The sequence below is a fragment of the Melitaea cinxia genome, chromosome 3, assembly GCF_905220565.1.
Source record: "Melitaea cinxia chromosome 3, ilMelCinx1.1, whole genome shotgun sequence".
NCBI lineage: Eukaryota > Metazoa > Arthropoda > Insecta > Lepidoptera > Nymphalidae > Melitaea > Melitaea cinxia.
This window is the reverse complement of record NC_059396.1, coordinates 16,215,519-16,238,158: the sequence shown is the minus strand read 5'-3', so window position 1 is coordinate 16,238,158 and position 22,640 is coordinate 16,215,519. Positions and strand designations below refer to the sequence as shown.

The 22,640-nt window shown below is 33.0% G+C and overlaps 1 protein-coding gene across 1 annotated transcript; it reads left to right on the top strand.

The window, feature by feature from the left end:
• Window positions 1-1,332: 1,332 nt before the first annotated feature.
• Window positions 1,333-20,788, top strand: LOC123669615 (carbohydrate sulfotransferase 11). The gene is made up of 4 exons (XM_045603212.1): window positions 1,333-1,721; window positions 2,083-2,340; window positions 8,088-8,292; window positions 19,614-20,788. Exons 1-4 carry the CDS (start codon window positions 1,479-1,481, stop codon window positions 19,841-19,843), a joined length of 936 nt encoding a protein of 311 aa, XP_045459168.1. The 5' UTR covers window positions 1,333-1,478; the 3' UTR covers window positions 19,844-20,788.
• The last annotated feature ends 1,852 nt before the right edge of the window (window positions 20,789-22,640 follow it).

Below are 22,640 nucleotides of genomic sequence, written 5' to 3'. Positions count from 1 at the left end.
TATAGGCCGCGTTCCACTAAGCGTCCGCAACGCCCGCAAAGCTCGTTCTATCGTTCCACCTAAAGGCGACGTGACGACCACGGTTCGTCGCGAGCGTTAGATGACGTCACTGTTCCCGACCATATCGCCCACTAGTGGTGGTAGGTGGGTCAAAGTTGGCTTTCATCAAAACGTCGCGAGAATTGTCAATGTCAAATTCTAAATGTTATCTCTCATTCGATTGTGCAAAAACGCAACGATAATTTCCCGGGAATCCATGTTGAATTAATTTTTACTCTAATCCATGCGAAACATTCATTCACAACCCCCACATGGCTGCATGTTTGCACCATGCCGCCATATTGCGAACACGCAGCTGACACCTGACACTTGACAGCGCCCAAATATGCGTTCTATTTATAAAATTTGCCCACAACGCCCGCGTTTTTACATTAGTGGAACGGCAATTTCAGCGGTCGTAATCGACGACGTTGTGGGCCTTAGGTGAAACGCGGTCATAATCTCACTATTTATAAAGTTGGTAAAATCGACGTTATTTCACCATTCATCCGCTCTGCTCCACGCTATGGTCATGATTGTCCGCAGTCGTGTTCGTTTTACAGATGCTTGTATTTTATACAATTGTATCTTATACTGCATTGTCAGGTAGATATGCATTTAAATCACCAATAAAATTCTTAATTAAATTGGTTAAAAAAAGCACAACCTACGTACCTTGTAGAATTACCTATAATAAATAGTAGGTTGTAGGCATGGACGTAAAGTTGTACGTTTGAGATGTGTTGCCAATACAATAAAGGCTATACCGCTAGAAAAATTGTTTGTTCTATACACAATACAGATTTTGACGAAAACGATTGTAAGGAGTGATGTTAAATAAATATGTTTTTAGCGTTAAGAAAAGTGTGACCGGGCGAGGCGAACGAAAGTGAAGAGAATGAAATGGAGCTAAAAAAATTTAATTCGGTCGTGGGGTCTAAAACACACTTATTTTTTTAACTATAGATTTCTGTTTCGACATACAAACATAAAGCTATAATTCTTTCTAAAATAGTACCGGTGCTAAATTTAATTTTTGTTTTATCAAAATTAAAATTTATTATACACACGAACAAAGTTTTGTATAATATAGTGAATTTTGAAACAGGTTTGGGGAGTTTGTTTTTTGGAGAGCAACATCAGTTTTCAAATTCAACTTGCCGCTCGAGATTTCACATTTTCAATTTAGTGTAGCTGTCAACGTTATAGTGGATGAGTGTGTGTCGCGAGATGCTCGCACAACTTTCGCTAGTGTTTTAAAATTTAAAAATATTTTTATGAAGATGGAGACTACTTTAATAACTAAAACAGTGTTTGACTAGTTAAGTTATTTTAGTGCTTAATTATAATAGGACGTTCTTTCAATATACAAGTGCCCCACATTAAAAAGTAGTTAATACGAAAGTTTTTATTTTGCATTGTAATTCTATTGGCTTAAAATGCACGCGTTAAGCTTAGTGTTATTTATATGTGTTTTATTTGTAAATGGAAATGATAACGAGAGTGCGAGCGAGCATTCATTGGAGCTGACCCAGTCCCTAAACTTGGCGCGTCAGGAACTTATACAAGAGACGTGCGGTCGACTCTCAATGAAAGGGGGTCTCGATGATTTGTTGCCCAGTCAGCTGGAACACATTTTGGTCGATGATGATCACAAACTCCTCTACTGTTATGTACCAAAGGTAAGATCGAGAAGGTCAAGGTGAACGGGTAATCTGTGAACTCTGTGAAGTCATTAACGCGGACGTCATAGGTTTTTTTCTTACAAGCTTGTATTGTGGTGTCTATAAAATGTAGTTATTGGTTACGCGTATAAACGTATATTTTTATTACGATGTTAAATAATTTTCTAAGAATGTTTGTAAAAAAGGTGTTTTTTTTTTAATTATTTCATTTTTAAAAGAAAATTTTATTCAATAAAACTTTTCCACTTGTAACTTTAATTTTTATTTATTAAAATGTTAACTGTTTTCTTAAAACAAAAAGTTAATATTTCTCACATACTAACTAAAGAGATAATATATTTTAGTTTTTAACTTATAGGTAGCATGTACAAACTGGAAAAGAATACTCATGATATTAGAAGGAAAATGGAACAATACAGATGTTCTATCCATTCAGGCAGGTCTTGCTCACACTCCTGGAATGTTCAAAAATCTCAGTTCTGTTTCCAAGGAAGATAGAGATAATATGCTAGAGAATTATCATAAAATGATTATAGTAAGGAATCCGTTTGAGAGACTGTTATCAGCATACAGAAATAAATTGGAAGGTAATCTACCGAGTGCTAGGTATTTTCAAGTAAGTATAATAACATAATTACCTGTATGTATATTTCTGTATACAAACAACTTGTAATCATCCCATTGTAAGATATGCGATACTCTTCCTATGAAAAAGGATATTTGGAACTTAAAGCTCATTATCTCAGAATTTTGGAACTCAAAACTTAATTTTAGAATTTTTTCCTGCACATGGTAAATAAAATACATCATTTGGATATAGTCTTCATAAACCATCTATTATTGTATGCACTGTATGGAGGTGACATAGCTTGTAATAATACCACTAGGAAATCATACATCAGAAATTTTTCTTTAGAAGTTAGAACTTATTAAAGCTGTCTTTCAAAACATACACACATTTAAAAACGAACTTTATACAACTAAAACAAAATGTAAAAAAAAAAAACATATTTCATGTGATAATAAATTAAGATATTTTTTCATACTAGTATGAGATTTTGGCAAAAAAACTTTATAGGTGTCTAATAATATTTTTTTTTGCTTAAGATTGCTAAGCTGACTTGTTTGCCTTAATTAAATATTTGAAATCTTATATCTGTGTATACGTTAAATTTGGCAGAGTGCTTGTTTATATAAAATGAAAAATATACAAATATTTATAGAAGCACGAATAATTAAATATACATATAATCTTTGTTTCATTTATTTGTATTTATTGTGGATCAAATGGGTTAGGAGAATAAATAAACATAATCTATAAAGCAACTCACATTAGGTATGTAGTATATTATCATTATATTAAATAATTGAATAATAATATTATTTAATAATAATAATAATATTATTATTTATAATTAATTGTGATATTTGTAGATTATATAGGTATAAAACAATGAAAAATGTTGAATATACATATATATTTTATTTCTTTCATATTGTATTAAAGCAAGACAGAAACAAGCTTTTCTTTGATTAAATTGTTAATAAAAAAATATTTTTTGCGCGATTAAGCTCGGATCCTTCTCCTATATGGGGATAGCGGCCTATTTCCAGCAGTGGGATATTACAGGCTGAAGCGTAACTCAACGGCCATTACAAGGTTTTGCAGCACACTATACGAGTACATAAGCACAAACGCCCAGACCATGACAAACATTTCGACACCGATTTCATTAATTATCCAGTATTGCTTTTTTTTATACAACTACTAGCGACCCGCTCCGGCTTCGCACGGGTATAAGGTATAATTATAACCTATGTCATTCACTGAAAAAATGATTAAAATCGATCCAGTAGTTTTGATTTATTCATTACTGCCCGTGGCCCGCACGCGTTAACTTTAGAGTAAAAGCCGGCCGGAACCGCCGCAAACGCTACGTACCGCAATTTTTAAATCTGTAATATCTTCGAAAATATTCATTTGAATCATATGCTGTAAAGGGCCATATAGATCTATATTAAATCAACAATGTATTTAAGGTATTTAATTAGATAAGGATTAATGCTGTATTGGTTAAAATCGCTTTGAAATTTTTTTTCAATGTGTACAATACTTAGTACATTATTTTGATAAATCTCGTACGGTTCAGACTGCGCTTGCAATGTAAGCGGAAAAAATGTAATTATTTACGACATCACATTAGAAACCTCAAAAATAACAGTATTTCTCCACTATTTAATGGATGTTATTGTACATATAAACATTGCTCTTTAATCACTCTATCTATTAAAAAAACCGCATTAAAATCCGTTGCGTAGTTTTAGAGATTTAAGCATACACAAGGTATGTAGTGAAGTTGGCAAACAAGTGTACGGCACACCTGATGGTAAGCTACCGTAGCTTATAGACATCTGCAAATGCAATACCAGAAACATTGCTTTCGTCAAGAATTATATTAGGCTTGGTGCAGATTACCGCATGTTTATGTGAATCATCTATGTATATTAATACGCGAAGAAAAAACTTTGTACCCCTTTTTACGAAAATCGCCCGGACGCAGGAGTATGAAATTTCGCACACTTATAGTTTATATAAAGAAGAAGACTGCTAATATATATTTTTTAATTATCCATAAAATACATTAAATCAATAAAAACATATTACAAACACTATATAACATGTATTTGACATACACGTGTCAATCAAATTGAGAATATAATAAAGACTATGGATTAATGAATGTCAAACATAATAGCTAATAACGAATGAGTATAATTATGTCTTTAAATTTATAATTTAAATTAATTATAGTCAACCACTGGGCGACCAAAAATATATTAAAAAGATTATCAAAACTCTAATTGAAATTACCTTTTCTATTTAACCTTTAAGTATGGACGTGGAGTCTCACAGGCTACTCGATGTTTTCGTTTTCCTAGTTTCACCTGTTTGCCCTAATTCTCAGCGGTTGAGCGGCTCAGTAGCTTTTGTTTTAGTTGTAAAACTACCAACGAGAGAGGGGGTTGCGTCTTCCAATGAATATCACCTAAGTAATGACCATCAAAATATTGACCGGAGCCTGTCAGGCTACACGTCCATTTTTACCCTATGATATATTTTACAAGAGCGATTACTTTTGTATCAGATTTTGAAGTACAAAATGTCAAAAAACAATAAAGGCGGTAGTTCTAAATCAAAACGACCATCTACGAGTTTTGTTCAGGACCCTGTGGGAAAAAAATTTGTGCAGGAGATCCACTTTTGTGGTGAAGTGAGTTAGTTGTTATTAGCTTCGGATCAGTCTGACAATGAAGAGAGTACTGAAGATTTTTTTTTTATATTGGAGTCCAAACTGATACAAAATCATGAAAGTGACCGTGATGATGACCAGGACCAGGACCAAGACATAGGAGAAGAATCTTTTAGTTATAGAGATAGCCTATAGTGTTGCTATATCGTGTCCTAGACTTGAGTACCATGAATTCTTACATCTTATATAAGATGCACCAAACAAAAGCTGCTGAAAGAGATTTAAAAAATTAGCACATGTGCTTGTGGTGCCTTATATGTAAAGACGTATTATAAATACACGACTACCAGGAGAGCTGAGGTTGACCATGACTCTAGTTTTAGGTATTTATATGGTTACAGAAGATGTCTAGGATCAAGAAACCAGTCAAGAAACCAGAAGAGCATATAAAATCTGTTCCACGAAAAAACATATGATGATTATCCATGTTTGTTTTGGGTGCAACAAACCTGTGTGTCTCCAATGTTCTAGACATTTGTGCACTGACTGCCAATAAATTTACGTTATTTGACTGTTGTCAAAATTTTTTATATTTGTTATATAAAGTAGTTCTTTTGTGTTTTTGGTTTGTTATACATTATATTTTGAGAAAAAAAGACTTATTTTGTTATAGTAATAAGTTTGGTTGCTTTTATTACCTAAAAATGTAACCTAAGTAGATTTCGACTGAAAAGAGCCATAACTTTGGATTTTTAATATTTCTGTAATTTTTTAAATAAAATTTGATTGTATAAGCACGTTATTTAATTGCTAAACTACATAACTTTAATATGTAATTACTTTTAAAGCGATCTTATATCAAATTCTCCAAAAAAAATTTGTGTGTATATAGGAGCCTGTGAGACTACACGTCCACAGTAGTGTTAAGAAAAAATGACGTCCATACTTAAAGGTTAAAAATATAATAGGATATATAGGCGCATATAAGTTATCAACGTAATTAGCGGTTTTACATATTATACATTCGTGAGAATTGTTTCAATGTATCCAACAGTAAAACCGACGAATTAAGTAAATAAAATAATGAGCTTGAATAAAGAATGGAACAATTAGAGTATATGATTTGTTTAGCAATATATAAAGAATTACTGTGTGTGTAAATAACACATAAGTACAAAAACAGTAAACGTGTTAGTTGGAGCTGGAGTGTTGCTATTACACACAAACACATAATGTAACTCATTATTGATATGTAATTTAATCTTTTCTAACTCTTTATGTGTATTTAATATGTTTTGCGACAAAAAGTAACGGTAGACTTTAGAAAATTATAATATAGGATGGGATTTTCAATTGCACGTCAAAAACCTTTTTATCCAGCAATATATTATGTCCATCAATAAAATCATTTTTACACCAAATATATTATTTCACACCAAGTAAACCTATTGATTATTAAAAATTAACATTACAAATGTTTCGAAAAAGAAAATAATAGTTGCTTGTATTTTTTTCTTATTTAAATATTGTTACAGAAAAGTAGAAATTTCTCACTCTTCGTATTTTTTTTTTTTATGTTACTAGGGCGGGAAACAAGCGTACTGCTCACCTAATGTTAAGAGATTACCGTAACTTATAGACGCCTGCAACACCAGAAGCATCGCAAGCACGTTGCCGACCCAATATGCATGCTATTTGTAACCGAATTCCTAAATAAGAGGATATATATTTTTTTGTTATGTATGTTACATCAGAACTTTTGACTGCGTGAAACGATTTCGATGAATTTTGTTTTAATTGAAAGGTGTTGCGTGTCATTTGGTCTCATTTAAATTTAATTTAAATCTGACAAGTACATTTAGAGTTGTATCTAATAATAATACGTATTTACTTGACTACTTTTTCGTCGACCTACGTTGTATTAAACTGCATAACTTTTGACTGGGTTTCTCGATTTTGATGATTCTTACTTTAATCGAAAGCGAATGCTTGTCTTGTGGTTACTTTAATGTTTACTTTACTTTACTTACTAGAGTAATATTTGATAGCGCGTATTGACTCGACTATTTTTTCGTCTACCTACGTTGTATTACTTGTCGATGTAATTGAAGTCAACAAGCATATCATACGGCTCACATGATAGTAAGCGATTACCGTAGCTTATAGACGTCTGCAACACCAGAAGCATAACAAGCGCGTTGCCGACCCTATCCCCAATTCCTTTCAGGAGCTCTTGTCACCTTACACACCAACAGGAACGCAACACTGCTTGAAAGTAGTATTATTTAGCTGTGATTTTCTGTAAGGTCGAGGTACTACCCCAGTCGGGCTGCTTTCGCGCGGCTTTTGAAAATGGAAATGGCCGGAAAAGCCGGCTGCTAGAAATTTCCTGCTGTGCTATACCTCAAAGCCCTGCCCTGCCTTAAAGCCCTGTTTAACCTCCTGACAAAGCTTATATTTAAGTTATGTGCAAGATAAGCTTATCAACAACCGCCGAGCTTAGCACAAAAATAATAAAGAAACATCATAGACATTGAGCTAGTTTCAATCTATACAAATAAATAAAATTATTTTTGTACTGGCAGTTAGCTGATGTAATAAGGAGTAACATAGGCCACTTTTATTTTAGAAATTTATTTATTTTGTAACTCTGCGAACTAAACAATAACTTTTTAGTTAAATTCCACGTGGATGAAGTCGCGGACACAGCTAGTAATATTATAAATTAAGTAATATTTTTGTATGTTACTCGATATCTTATCTGGACTTAAAACAAAAGAATTCCACATGATCGAATCCGTTTTCGTAAATAAAAGATATATTATTACAGTTAATAATATCTTCCTACTTACTATAAATGCGAATGTTTAGATGTGTGTTTTGTTGTTTTTACATACAAAAACTATTGAACAGACGGTAATTGAACTTGGTATATTGATCTAATTGTTATTAAGTATATTGGTTTAATTTCAAAACAACATATAGAATACCCCATTTCAAATAAAATCAAAGGTTGCCTACATAAAACTTCGAGACACAGCTACCGATGAATAGCTTTGTAATTTATGGCATATATGTTTGGTTAACAATCTAAATTCAAATATTTTTTAAGGATCGCGTCGGAAAGAGGATCATTAAAGCATTCCGAGAGAACCCATCCAACGAGTCCCTGGAGTACGGACATGATGTCACGTTCAAAGAGTTTGTGCTGTTCCTCACGAATAAGTCGAAGGAACTCGCGGATGTCGTCAACAACGAACATTGGCAGCCGATCACGAATCTCTGCCATCCGTGCCTTATAAAATATACTTTAGTTGGTAAGTGTCTTTATTCTATTATCTAATACAAAATAAGTTTCTTGGTATTTATTTACGGTAATATTGTTTTACTTTAAAAAACTAATATATACAACATTTGGCATGTTATTGTTATTTGTTACATCTGTGACATAATTCTGATTTATTCAATTTTTGTTGATTGCGTAATGTACAAGGGCGTGAGATCAGACAGCCTCGAATTTTATTCATATTTCATCTGTGTATATAGTTATTATATTGTATAGAACTTGTACATTGTCAAAGTTAAAAAATATATGCTTATTAGAGCCTTTAGAGGATAAAAGATTGCCGCTACGTCATTATAACATAGTTTTGAAACGTCGAGACTTGACCTTTCGTGTTACGCCTTTATTCCAACCAAGCTACAAAAAAATATATTCGTCTATCAACGTATATAATATATATAATGCAATAAGTTTTACATAAATTTGTCTTCAGTTATAACATGGCCATAAATTATATAGAATCATATAAATTAGTTATGACTTTTTAAAGTTCTTAATAACTATTATAAAGACGTAAAACAGCCTATTTACAATTATCAATATAAGTTTTTAGCAATTTCGACGCTGTTTCTCATAAGCTCCATGTTCTCGGGTACACTGAGTACCACTACTTAGGGACTGTTTTACGAGTTATTGGTAAAGCTATATGTGACTCCTGGGGGAATTGGGGATACGGTCGGCAACGCGCTTGCGATGCTTCTGGTGTTGCAGACGTCTATAAGCTACGGTAATCCGTACGATTGTTTTCTGACCTATTTATATATATTAAAAAAAACATAAAGGTATCTACCAGATAATATGCTTATTTTATATATTTTCCTTTTTCACTATCAAATGCCACTGTATCTCTCGATATTTATGATCGTTAATGTGAAAACAAAAGGTGTAATATTAGTTGAGGCATGTTTCAGATTTGTTTAACTAGCAAAGCCTATCAGCAACAACTTTTCTGTAAGATAATATAATACTTTATCAGCCTGAAACAGTCCTAACCTCGTTTCACGTCTTAACAGGGTTGTGACCATGAAAGCTTAAAAGTTCTTCACTATACTTGTTAATTTATGTTAATTTATTTGCTGCTATTTTATTTTAATTTACTGTTTATAACCGTCGACGGGTAGTATTATGAGTACAGACTTAATAATCAGCTTAAAATTTTCTTCAAGGTTTTTGAACCTATGAGAAATAAAATTAAAACGTAGAAACTATTTATTGAAAATTTCAGGGTCATGTAACTCCTTAAGTTTGATCGACATCTGACGAATACTTTTTGATCTCAATTAATGCCTACTAGTAATACCCGTGCGAAAAATTCGCACTAGATAAGTAAAAAAATTTACCGACCGTCAATCATGTTGACGTTGTATCAAAATTAAAGCTCTCACAAACAATAAAAGACTTGAAACCCTTAGGACTATTACCAGTTTTATCAAAGATATTAGAAAAAATAGTTTACAAATATCTAATAATTTTGAATTTAACAAATTATACTATTTCAACAGACAGGTTTCCGTAAAATGCATAGCACTACAACGCGCTTTTGCATATTGTAGATGAACTTTTAGCATCTTCAAATGAAAATAATGCAAGTATATTAGTTCTGCTTGATTATAGTCGTGCCTTTGACTGTTTCAATGGTGAAATCTTAATTAATAAATTAAAAATGTATGGTTGTGACGAATCTGTGAGTGTATGGTTTAAAAGCTATTTCTTGGGGCGGTTGCAGGTTGTAGAGTGCGTGCGAGAGGATAGTTGTGGTAAGTTGGTTAGGTCGAACCCGATTCCAGTGAGTAGAGGTGTAATGCAGGGATCTATTTTGGGTCCGCTTCTATATTCTGTTTATTCATCAGACTTGGTCAATTGCATTAAATATTCTTTCATACATATGTATGCAGATGATACGTAGATCCTAATGGAATTAAATGTAGGTTTTAATGTTGACTTGAGCAGAAACCTAAATGAATTAAACGAAGATCTGGCATCAATTAGTAAATGTTCTCATAAACATGACCTTATTTTTAATCCACAAAAATGTTCATTCACAGTTTTTGGTACAAAAAGACAAATTGATATAATCCATCGGGTTAGCCCCAGTATCATAGTAGATAACTGTACTATTCCAGAAGTTCAAGTGGTAAAAAAACTTGGTGTTGAATTTGAAGGGTCTTTAAGATTTACGAGAGCATGTTTATAAAAAAATAGCCAATAGGTACGCTTCGCTTAAAATGTTTTATAAGTTAAGACCATTTTTGAGTGCTGTTATTAGAAAAAAACTCCACTTGGATTATTGTGATGTACTTTATGGGCCATATCTTTTAAAACAAACTGAGGCGAAGATCCAAAAAGTACAAAATTCCTGTATGCATTTTTGCCATAATATTCCTCGTGGATCTAATATTACCCCTTTCCTAAATAGTTTTGATGTACTAAATATGAAGCATAGACATACTCTTAAATTGAATACTATCGTATTTGATCTGAGAAAGCACAATAGACCATCATACTTGGCACAGAAACTGAGATGGCTAAACGCATCTGACACAGATAATTATCGGTCATCGCGTATCGCAAACCTTATTGTACCTCGTCCGTGTTTGGTAGCGTTTAGAGGCTTTTTTCGCTTTGCAGCTTCCAAATGTTGGTACGACATCCCACCTCCCATTAGATTTGCTGCAACTCGCTCGAAATTTCGTAATCTTACCAAGAAATGGCTAAAAGAGAGAAAAAAAATATTTATTAGTAATTTTTGTAACAAAACTAACTTGTCTATTATATATACAAATCATTCAACTTCAGACAAGGTCAGACACTAAGTTCTCTACCTGCGTTAATGAAATATCATAACTTCACAAGGCTGGTTCAAGAACATCAAATATAAATAACCTTTGTGATCATTGATATAATATACGTTACATACAAGGATAATGTTGCCAATATGTGTACATGACAGATCTTTTTAAGAAAGCAATCATATATCTGTACCGAATAATAAAATTCTAACCTGCTGATAAATGAATATAAATATATGAGAACTATTTCTGCACATAATATATATCTGTACTGTGTGGCTACGGTACTAAAGAATATAGCCACCCCCTCTCTTCCCGTGGGTGTCGTAAGAGGCGACTAAGGGATAACAAGGTTCCACTACCACCTTGGAACTTAAAAAGCCGACCGGTGGCGGGATAACCATCCAACTGCTGGCTTTGAAATACACAGGCCGAAGACGGGCAGCAGCGTCTTCGGTGCGATAAAGCCAGCCCTGCGGTCACCAACCCGCCTGCCCAGCGTGGTGACTATGGGCAACACACATGAGTTCACGTTATTTTTGGCGTAAACTTGTGGAGGCCTATGTCCAGCAGTGGACTGTATAGGCTGTAATGATGATAATGATGAATATATATCTGATAATTATGTAGAATAAAACTAATTATGATGTATACGTTGCGCCACGCTGTTGCACCCGCGTAATTACCGATCCCGTACGATTGTCTGGAAAATAAGTAACCCATCTGTTATTCTAGATCTCCAGCTATCTGCGTACCAAGTTTCATTAAAATCGGTCAAGTACTTTTTGTGTGAAAGAGTAACAAACAAACATATACATCCTCACAAACTATTATATTTATAGTATTAGTAGGATTAGTAGAATTATATGATCTAGAAGTGGAAACAATTTAGTTTTGAAATGTTTATCTATCTGTTTGTTAATTTGTTTTGGCACAACGCACAATATTCCTTCGAAAACGATTTCTGTACATATTCATTGTCGGTGGGACCGCGGGACGCAGCTAGTTATTCAAAATTACCTTATGAACTCGACTCCCTCCGGTATAAAAACGTGTACGTTAAAAAAAATAACCGTTAATGTACTTCATCAACCACGTATTGCATCTATCTACCTGTTCCTTGACAGCAAGCGTGGGAAATTTTACTGTCTAAGTGAGAGCAAAAGCTTTGTTAGCTTTGTAATTTCTTTGGTTTTTAACCGAATTCCAAAAAAGAAGGAGGTTCTCGGTTCGACTGTATTTTTTATGTATGTTACTTTAGAACTTTTGACTGGTTGGACCGATTTCGACATTTTTTTTAATCGAAAGTTGGTGTGTGTCATTTGGTCCCACTTAGATTTATTTGAGATCTAACAACCACTTTTCGAGTTATATCTAATAATGCGTTTTTACTTGTCAATTTTTTCGTCGATCTGCGTTGTATCATACCGCATTACTTTTTACTGGGTGTACCGATTTTGATGATTTTAATTTAATCGAAAGATTATGTTTATCATGTGGTCACATTTAAATTTCATTGAGATCTAATAACAACTTTTTGAGTAATCTTTGATAGCGCGTATTTACTTGACTATTTTTTCGTTTACCTACGTTATATGTCGTTATATATATTATGTCGATGTAATTGAAGTCGGTTTTATTTTCGTTTTTTTTTTTTTTTTTTTTTTTTTTTTTGTCACTAGGTCGGCAAACAAGCGTACGGCTCACCTGGTGGTAAGTGATTACCGTAGCTTATAGACACCTGCAACACCAGAAGCATCGCAAGCGCGTTGCCGACCCAATCCCCAATCCCCCCAGGAGCTCTGGTCACCTTACTCACCAACAGGAACACAATACTGCTTGAAAACAATATTATTTTGCTGTGATCTTCTGTAAGGTCGAGGTACTACCCCAGTCGGGCTGCTCCATAGTTTGAGCAGGAAATTCCTGCTGTGCCCTACCTCAAGAGTTTGCGAGCAAATACAAATATTACTTAAATTTTTATATTGATGTGGTTCTTGGCAACTTTACATCAAATGACGTTATGCTGCCTATTTATAAATACCTAATAAATAAATCAAAAATTCTAAATATAATATTAATAATAATTTAATCAATAAATCCATAACTTGGTTTAATGAATTTTTGTTTGCTAACCGTGCGCACGGTCACTACACACGGTTACATTGACGTGTATACAGATTGGTCACTCACACAACTAAGGGCGTCGCGCGCTCGTAGATTGCAAGATCTATATAACAAAATTGACAGTTAAAAAGTACGAGTACATAAAAGTTTAAGTGTGACAAAGGTAAAGAAATAGCGGATTAAAGTTTATGTGTTAAAATAACAATGGTTTACTTCATATGACTTTTAGTCGTCTGTTTGTATTCAAATACCTACAATATTTCAAAACCAAATCTGCTCGTAGTATGTTTAAGGTAAATTGTGGGTATTTAGTGGAACGCGCCCTTCATCTTACGAATTTTCGATCAGGGTCACGTGTCCGGATGCGAGTTTAACAATTTTTACCCATCACAAAAAATTTAGTGTGTTTAACTGAGGTAGGTAGGGCACAGCAGGAATTTCCTGCTCAAAATATGGAGCAGCCCGACTGGGGTAGTACCTCGACCTTACAGAAGATCACAGCAAAATAATACTGTTTTCAAGCAGTATTGTGTTCCTGTTGGTGAGTAAGGTGACCAGAGCTCCTGGGGGGATTGGGTCGGCAACGCGCTTGCGATGCTTCTGGTGTTGCAGGTGTCTATAAGCTACGGTAATCGCTTACCATCGTAGTAGCCGTACGCTTGCTAGCCGGGCTAGTGACATAAAAAAAAAAAACAAATAAAACAAAACAAAAACAATGTATTGAAGTCAATTAGTTTGACTACAGTACGAGAGAACATTCGCATTCGACCCACACTCAAGTCTGTATGACGTCTTCGTGTTAGTGGAATTTTCATACACATCTCGGCCGAAAGGAAAACGGTCCTAACCATTTTTTATTCATAGGCAATCTTAGCTTAGATTAATAATATATATGTAAAATTAGCTTAATCTTAGCTTAGATTAAAAATATATTTGTAATATTAATGAAGTTATAAAAAAATGTAATCAATATCTTTTACAAGAAAAAAATTTTTTTACGAAATTTGGCGAAAACTTACTCTTTTATGTCCCAAACACACTGTAATTTTTTTGATTCACAATATTTATTTTTTCATCTCATTATGACCTAAGTATCGAAAAAGTAACCTCATTTTCAATCGGAAATTCTCACGTCAAAATATCAGCTTTTTTTAAAATGTTGATGGGCTTTTTTACGGTTAAAATCCCTATTTTTTGATGGTGTAAAAAAAATACATTACTATGGTAAATGTTTTCAGAGAATGCAAAATGCTCAGAAAATGAAAAGAATTAAGAAGACATCTATAATATTTTGTCTCTTTTCAATAGTCGATGTGCATTATTTATTTCCGGATAATGTAAAAACAGTTTGTCTTATATTTTAACTCACAGCTATTATATTGTGTATTATCGGTCACCAACCCGCCTGCCCAGCGTGGTGACTATGGGCAAAACACATGAGTTCACGCTATTTTTGGCGTAAGCTTGTGGAGGCCTATGTCCAGCAGTGGACTGTATAGGCTGTAATGATGATATTATATTGTGTACGTTAGTGTAATTTCGTAATTTTTGTTTTTTGTAATAGTGACGCGGTGTTACATTATTCAGAGCAATTATGTATTATTTCAAATTTAAATAGTGATTAATGTGTTCAACGTGCATTTTATATAAAAAAAGCATGTGTCAGCTCTAACATGGGACTTGAGTTTACTGTCATATTTAAAAATTAAAATGTTCTATTAAATACACAATTTTGATTATTTAAAAAAAATGTTTGTGTATAAGCTATCTTGATATTTAAATGAAACGTTAAATTAAACAATATAAGTATACATTTATTTTAAAAAAGTGGTCCTTGCAATGTGTAAACAATATTAAGGTAGGTACATAAAAACAAAAAGAGATACAACTAATCACATAAATAGCTTAATATTGCAAACACTTCACTAGTTATAATGTTATACTCAAAACCGAGCGAGCCCACTGGTTACTTTTTTATAACTTTGTTTTTACCGTCGACCCTGTTTACGTCATAACCACTGCTTAATATTCAACGATTTTGATGGTACACTGAACAGTAATTTAAACATAAACACTGATTATATATAATAGATTCGTTTTTTTAAACACTTGTACTGGGTATGAGGGTCAGAAATCAGACAATTTTTATTTATTTTTTGTTAGACCTTACTAAAAAGTACAGGCCAAAAACGTCAACCTACGACTTACAGGGCTTACTTAGTAAGAACAGGCGTCAACACTGTGACTGTGTCACAGTCTGAGTTAATTCATATTTATAACTTTTTTGTGATCTTGTTTTATTATGTATTTTTTATTTGAAGTTGAATCATGATTTTTGTTTTTTGACAATGCATGTACGATATTTTTGATGTGACGTGTTGTCACGTTAAACTTTTATCCGTAAACCAACTTTACAGACAACTAATTTTTTTTTTTTTTTTATTCAAAATCGTATTTCGAAAGTGGCCTAAATGTTGTGTCAATAAGTAGGTCACGTCATTGCATTACGTTGAAAATGTTTAATATTCAAGATTGTTTAGAAAGTGTACATAATGTAGTAGTTTGTAATTATGTCTCGATGAGTTAATTATGTATAGAGAATACAGTGTCTCTATTATCATTGAACATTCATAGTAATTATATATGTTATAACTAAATAACTAAGTTTAATAAATACATAAGACCGTCTGTACCAAATTTTCGTAAAATGTACATATAAATAAATATATTTTATTTGTACTTAGACTCGGGGAGGGAAACCAATTCTAAAGCGCTAAGTCACAGCCATTTACACAAATGAGTCGGTGATAAAATTAGCTTTCCAGAAGGATTTCAATTCTTTGTCGAGTTTCCAGAAACACGTACACACACAAACAAACACACAAGCATAAAGTAGTGTATTTACGTTAATAAAGTACTAAGTCATCGCTGTCAATCCGTTGATCAATTAAATCATATTAAATTAGAACGCCGTGTTCAAATTGACCACTTGAAATAAGCCATTCAGCTAGGTGTTTTCTTAACGCGAATGGACTATATGTATATAGTTTAATGCTGACTATACTTATTAAGTACAACAGTTGAGTTACCAAAAATAACGGCCTCGTGTTTACCGCAAGGGTATTATTAACTGTGAGTTTGTATGAAACCGTGATTATTTTAGTGCCTGAGCTGTAGGAAGGAAGTTTTGTTTTACAAAACATCGTTACGTCTAAGAAACCGCTTCTTGACGATTTGATTAAAAAAAAAAAACACAGGATCCTATTAGGTATTTAAGTAATTGTAGAATACTAAATATTTACCTATAGACCAGTGATTTTAGCCATTGAAAATGGTAATAAGTGATAAAAATTATAGTAGGATGAGACCCATTGGAAAAGGAAGAGAATACAATGAAAATGAAAGGAAACATAAATTACGGCTGATCTGAGGTCGGGAAGTGTGGTAGGGTTTAAGGGTAAAAAATGGTTTATCTCGATTTCCGGCTAAACTACAAGTCCTATGGAAAAAAAGCTCAATGGCAAAGTTGTAAACAGTAAAAAGATTACAACTTCTGTGTTTACATATTTTTCACATATCCTCAAAATTTATTTGAAAATTCAAAAAAATATTTGCAGTCATTGCCCGATGTGGCGCTAAAATTTTATATAGTTTAACTAAATTAGATATTATATAATTTAAGATGTGAAATTCTAAGATAAAATTATACTCCAAACTTATCAATACATTTAAAAAAAAAAGTAAATTAATGTCATTAAAATAGTCTTTATGTGATTTCTTATCTACATTTTCTTATATCTAGTGAGAAGACTCTAGCAAAAGCTCACTTATATAGATTCGTTCAAAGAACTTTAACCTTTCATCAGTAGCAATTATTTATATGAAAAATCTTTAAAGATAAGTGATAATTAAGATAGTGCTAATATCTTAACGTTTGATCATAATTTTCAATTATTTTTTTGCATTAATGTAAGTACCTGGATGATCGAGCTTGGCTCGGTATTTTTAGTAAATCGTGTTTTTTGGAAATCATATTTAAATATGAATTACATATTTATAAAATATGAATAATATTTTTCGATTTTACCGACAATAATAAAAAAATATGAACTGGTTAGCAATTAAAAAAAAAACCAACCTGGAGACATGGGGATTTAAACCGTGGTCTTCTCAGTCGTTTCCGACCGGCCGATTTCCCACCTGAGCTATTACAACTTTATTGACAATTGCGAAATTTACCTTGGTACTCTAACGATATTGTAGCTATTTTTTCACTCTCTAAAACCAGGGATAAAACGATATTTTCTAAAAATGAATCCTAGCTAGATGGATTTTGGATTTATTGCCCCCGAAACCACTTATATACTAAATTTCATGAAAATAGTTGGACGGTTTCCGAGATTCACATTATGTATAAATAAATAAATAAATAAATTAATATTCCTAAAGTAAACTAAAGTTCCTAAAGTAAGCATCTTAATGCTTGTATTATAGGTAACAGCCGACTGGTATAGCTATATATATATTTTTTTTGATAAATATACATATAAATAATACATATATAAATAAATATATATATTACACCCAGACTCGGGGTGGGAATCGAACCCACAACCCCCGGAGCAGAAAGCAGGGTCACTACAAACTGCGCCAACGGGCTAGTCAAATATATCAATATATATATACAAGAATTGCTAATTTAATAGTTTTAGATAAATAAACGAAAATGTTTAAACGTGTTAATGTGTGTGTAACACAGTCGTCTGTTGCGAAGGTAGGTGACTTGGTTGTTTTAGGTAAGTCAGGACCTCAATACGGAAATCGAACCAACAACTCCAGGAGCAGAAAGCTGTGTCATTATTTACTACTCTGAACGGCTAGTCCAATTAAGAAATAAGGATGCTTTTCCAAGCATATAAATTCCAATAAGTATATACATATTTTGCCTCATCGTAAAATCATAATAAGGTTTCTAGGTTCATAGTACAATGATGCTTACGGTGGTAAATAACTGGCTTTATTACTCTCGTTATACCGGTGCGACCAGGACTTAAAACTATGTGACCATTAGCGAGGGACGAGTTGCTTAGGTATTAGTAGGTACTGTACTCGTTTCCTAGATTCAAATGCTTAGAACATCTGTATGTATATGGTAGTGATTTTCTCTTTTGAGAGTTTTTGATTGGAATTTTTATAAGTTTTTATTTGTTTATTGTACGCCACATATTATAAGGTATAATGGGCGGATCTATGGCTAATTAGCCATTTCTTCCAGACAACCCAAACAAAAAAGTAAAACTTAATATCAAGATTTGGTAGTTGGTGTAGTTACTGTTATAACTTACATACGAATGTCTACATTCTAATACTCATAAAAATTACACAAATAAATATAAAGAAGAACAAACATATGATACCTATTCAAATTAGTTACAGATTGTGTAGTAAAGTCGGCGGACTGATAGCTAATAAGACCTTAAATTTGACCCGAACAAGTTGTTAAAATTAAAATAAAAAAACATGTAATACAACGTAGGTAAACGAAAAAATAGTCAAGTAAATATGCATTATTAGATATAACTCGAAAAGTATTCGTTAAATCTCAATTAAATTCAAATGGAACCACATGACACGCACCACCTACCGATTGAAAAGTATATAAATTCGATAGTATGGCGACGTTGTTTGATTATTATGGTATTTATGCATTTTCGACTTACACATTACGATATTTATAGTCACACCGTACACAGTACCTATGTAGGTACAGTACGGTGTCAATTGAACTATTCAATGTGTTAATTACATCCTAAAACACATAAATACGTTTTATCTATCTAAATGTACAAGAAGCAATATTTCCATATATGTCGTATGATTGTCGTGGATTCGCTTCTGTTGAATTTTGATAAAAGTTAGGTTTCCTGAGCAAAGGCTCAAAACCTTGCCGTCAATGAAATCTAGTAGCTGTCAAATCAGCGATATTGCAGACGTACATGTCAATTTTGCGCTAATCGAACGATACTTACTATATCGAAGTCCGTTATTCCCAAATGCCCTCGACACTATTTTCTAGATACCAAGGAATCTAAAAAAAGGCCGTTAATTTTATTTAATTACTAGCTCAACCGACGGACGTCCTGGCTTGCGTACTATGAAATTTTCTCACTGCCGGCGTAATTTCCTTAAATTTTCATTTCTTAAGAACCTTCTACAAACCATTCAAAAACTAAAAAAAAAATGTTTAGAATTCATCCGTTCTCAGGTTTTGCGCTGAGCAATAATTTAGCGATATATTTTTATTCGAGTACATATTAATACAATACATACTTGGATAATAACTTGTCTTCAGAGTGTTAATATATAATTTTATTTTCAGGTAAATATGAAACTCTCGTTGACGATGCCCTACTAGCTCTCCATACTATAAACGCATCGCACATACAGTTCCCGCGTCTTGCCCACACATCGGGTACATCAGAAAAGCTACGCAATTACTTCTCCCAACTCGACCTACCTCTTATAAGGAAACTGTACAAGCTTTATAAGTACGATTACAAAATATTTAATTACGATCTTGATAATATAGTGGGATTCGATCTCGGATAGATTTGTCCGTATCTGAGATGATTGTCATCTTTGATTATTTTTATATATGGATAAAGATGTCTCCTTTTCCGATCATTTGATCGAAGGCTGTGTTAGCATAGTATTCGAATGGCTTAATGAAATGAAACTGTTTTACCAGTGAAATTCTATACATGGCATATACTAGAAAGTTTTTAGATACATAATTTACTGTAAATCGTGTATAGAACTTTATAAAGACCGTAGGAATAAATGATTTCTATTAAAGTTTATAGAGTAACGTATTGATCAACAAAATAAGGGCAATATATACGAACTTTTATTTGTTTTGTTTAAAAGTTGATGAAGTGCCTTAATAATCAAAATCAAGACAATAAATACAAGAATCTTGAAGTGTAACATAATATGTTTATGTAATCTGTATTTTTTGAAGTCATAGCGACTTTAGACCTTGATTTGAATTGTCAATAGATAACGCTTTTGTGACGATGTTAAAACAATTTTGTATGTGCGTCATAATCGTTTCACCGGGGAGATCATAAAGTATTTCATTTTGAATGAAAAACCCAAGTTTCTGTTTAGATGCTAGGTCAAATATATATTTTTTATATTGTACATTTATCTGTATTTATATTTTTTTATAAATATATACAGTTGTAGTACATAATTTATTGTTGTATGTAATTTAAGTACAATTATTGTTAGCTTTATATCATTACTAATGATAAACTAAGGCATACATTATGTTATTATTCTGTACATAGTAGAGAATAAAGATGGTAAGTAGATTTTATTTATTATATTTAATTAATTAATTAATTAAAGAAGATTGTTACTGTGATCTTTGTGTCCGTGTCATATTTCTTTTCAAAGAACTTCGTACTGTTTTTGTGTACATTTAGTTATTTCACCTCATCACCTCAAAGGACCTTGATTTATAATCAAAATAAATTCCTATATTATTTATTTCTTTGTTTCATTTTTTCCAACTTCAAATTCAAGCTCTATTATTTATCTAATATATAAAATTCTCGTGTCGCGGTGTTTGTAGTTAAACTCCTCCGAAACGGCTCGACCGATTCTCATGAAATTTTGTGTGCATATTGGGTAGGTCTGAGAATCGAAAAACATCTATTTTTCATCCCCTAAATGTTAAAGGTAGTCCACCCCTAAATTATTATTTTTTAATTTTTAGATAAATTATTTATTTTTAGTTTATTATGATTTGGCGTTGAAAAATTCTTACAACCCTAAATTTTCACCCTTCTACCACCAACCCCTATTTTTAAATAGCGTTTAGCGGCAAGACAACGTTTGCCGAGTCAGCTAATAATTTTATATAATTTCAAATATTAATAATTTATTTTAATTTAAAAAAAATATTTTTGCCGTAAATTTTACATCCAGTTCGCGCTTTACTTTTTTTTTTTATACACGTGCAAATTACGTAACTGTCAAGTGCAATCCTATATAACACTTTTGGGTCGTTGACACTATATTATTTTGCTTTACATGTCATTTTGCAATATTTTTATCTATTAAGTACAAAAATATAGAATTCTTTGTGATTAAATATTTAATTGGAAGAATAAAAACAATATTTGTGTGGAAAGTTTTGTTGTTGCATAATAATAAGTTAACTAAAAATAAGCCTTACTTCATAAATAATCAAAGGTTAACTGAGGTAGGGCACAGCAGAAAATTTCCGAGCAGCCCGACTGGGGTAGTACCTTGACCTTACAGAAGATCATCATCATCATCATTCTTAATTAATTTATTTGTTCGTTTGGAATATTTTAATATTTTTTTGATATTAAGTTCTTTAAAATTATATAATTTTAATCCGCAATCAACTCAAGTGGCTCCCAATCCGCTTCCGCAGGAATACTCATATCCTCTCACTGCTATATCGCGTGTTGTTTCGTCCTGACATCATCATGATCATCATTACAGCCTTTACAGTCCACTGCTGGACATAGTCCTCCACAAGTTTACGCCAAAAATAACGTGAACTCATGTGTTTTGGCCATAGTCACCACGCTGGGCAGGCGGGTTGGTGACCGCAGGGCTGGCTTTGTCGCACTGAAGACGCTGCTGCCCGTCTTTGGCCTGTGTATTTCAAAGCCAGTAGTTGGGCGGTTATCCTGCCACCGGTCGGCTTTTTAAGTCCCAAGGTGGTAGCGGAACTGTGTTATCCCTTAGTCGCCTCTTACGACACCCACGAGAAGAGAGGGGGTGGCTATATTCTTTAGTACCGTAGCCACACTACACACACACATTTTACAGAAGATCACAGCTAAATAATACAGCTTTCAACAGTATTGTTTACCTGTTGGTGAGTAAGGTGACCAAAACTCCTGTGGGAAATTGGAAATAGGATCGGCAACGTGCTTACGATGCTTCTGGTGTTGCAAACGTCTATAACTTCTATAAGCTACGGTAATCGCTTACCGTCAGGTGAGTCCTCTGCTTATTTCCCGACCTAATTGTATAAAAAAAGCTTATATAGAGTATCCTATTATTTTATTTTAGAACCATCAAATTTGAAGAGCGATTGCTGGAAAATATTAAGGTGATATTATATACGCGGTCACCAACCCGCCTGCCCAGCGTGGTGACTATGGGCAAAACACATGAGTTCACGTTATTTTTGGCGTAAACTTGTGGAGGCCTATGTCCAGCAGTGGACTGTATAGGCTGTAATGATATATACGCACGAGGTGGATAGGATTTCTTTAAATATGTATTTGGAGTGTGTAGTTCTGTTGGACCTAGCGGCCTTCATTACATCATAGATGTGGGTGCCGGTTCAGTACCC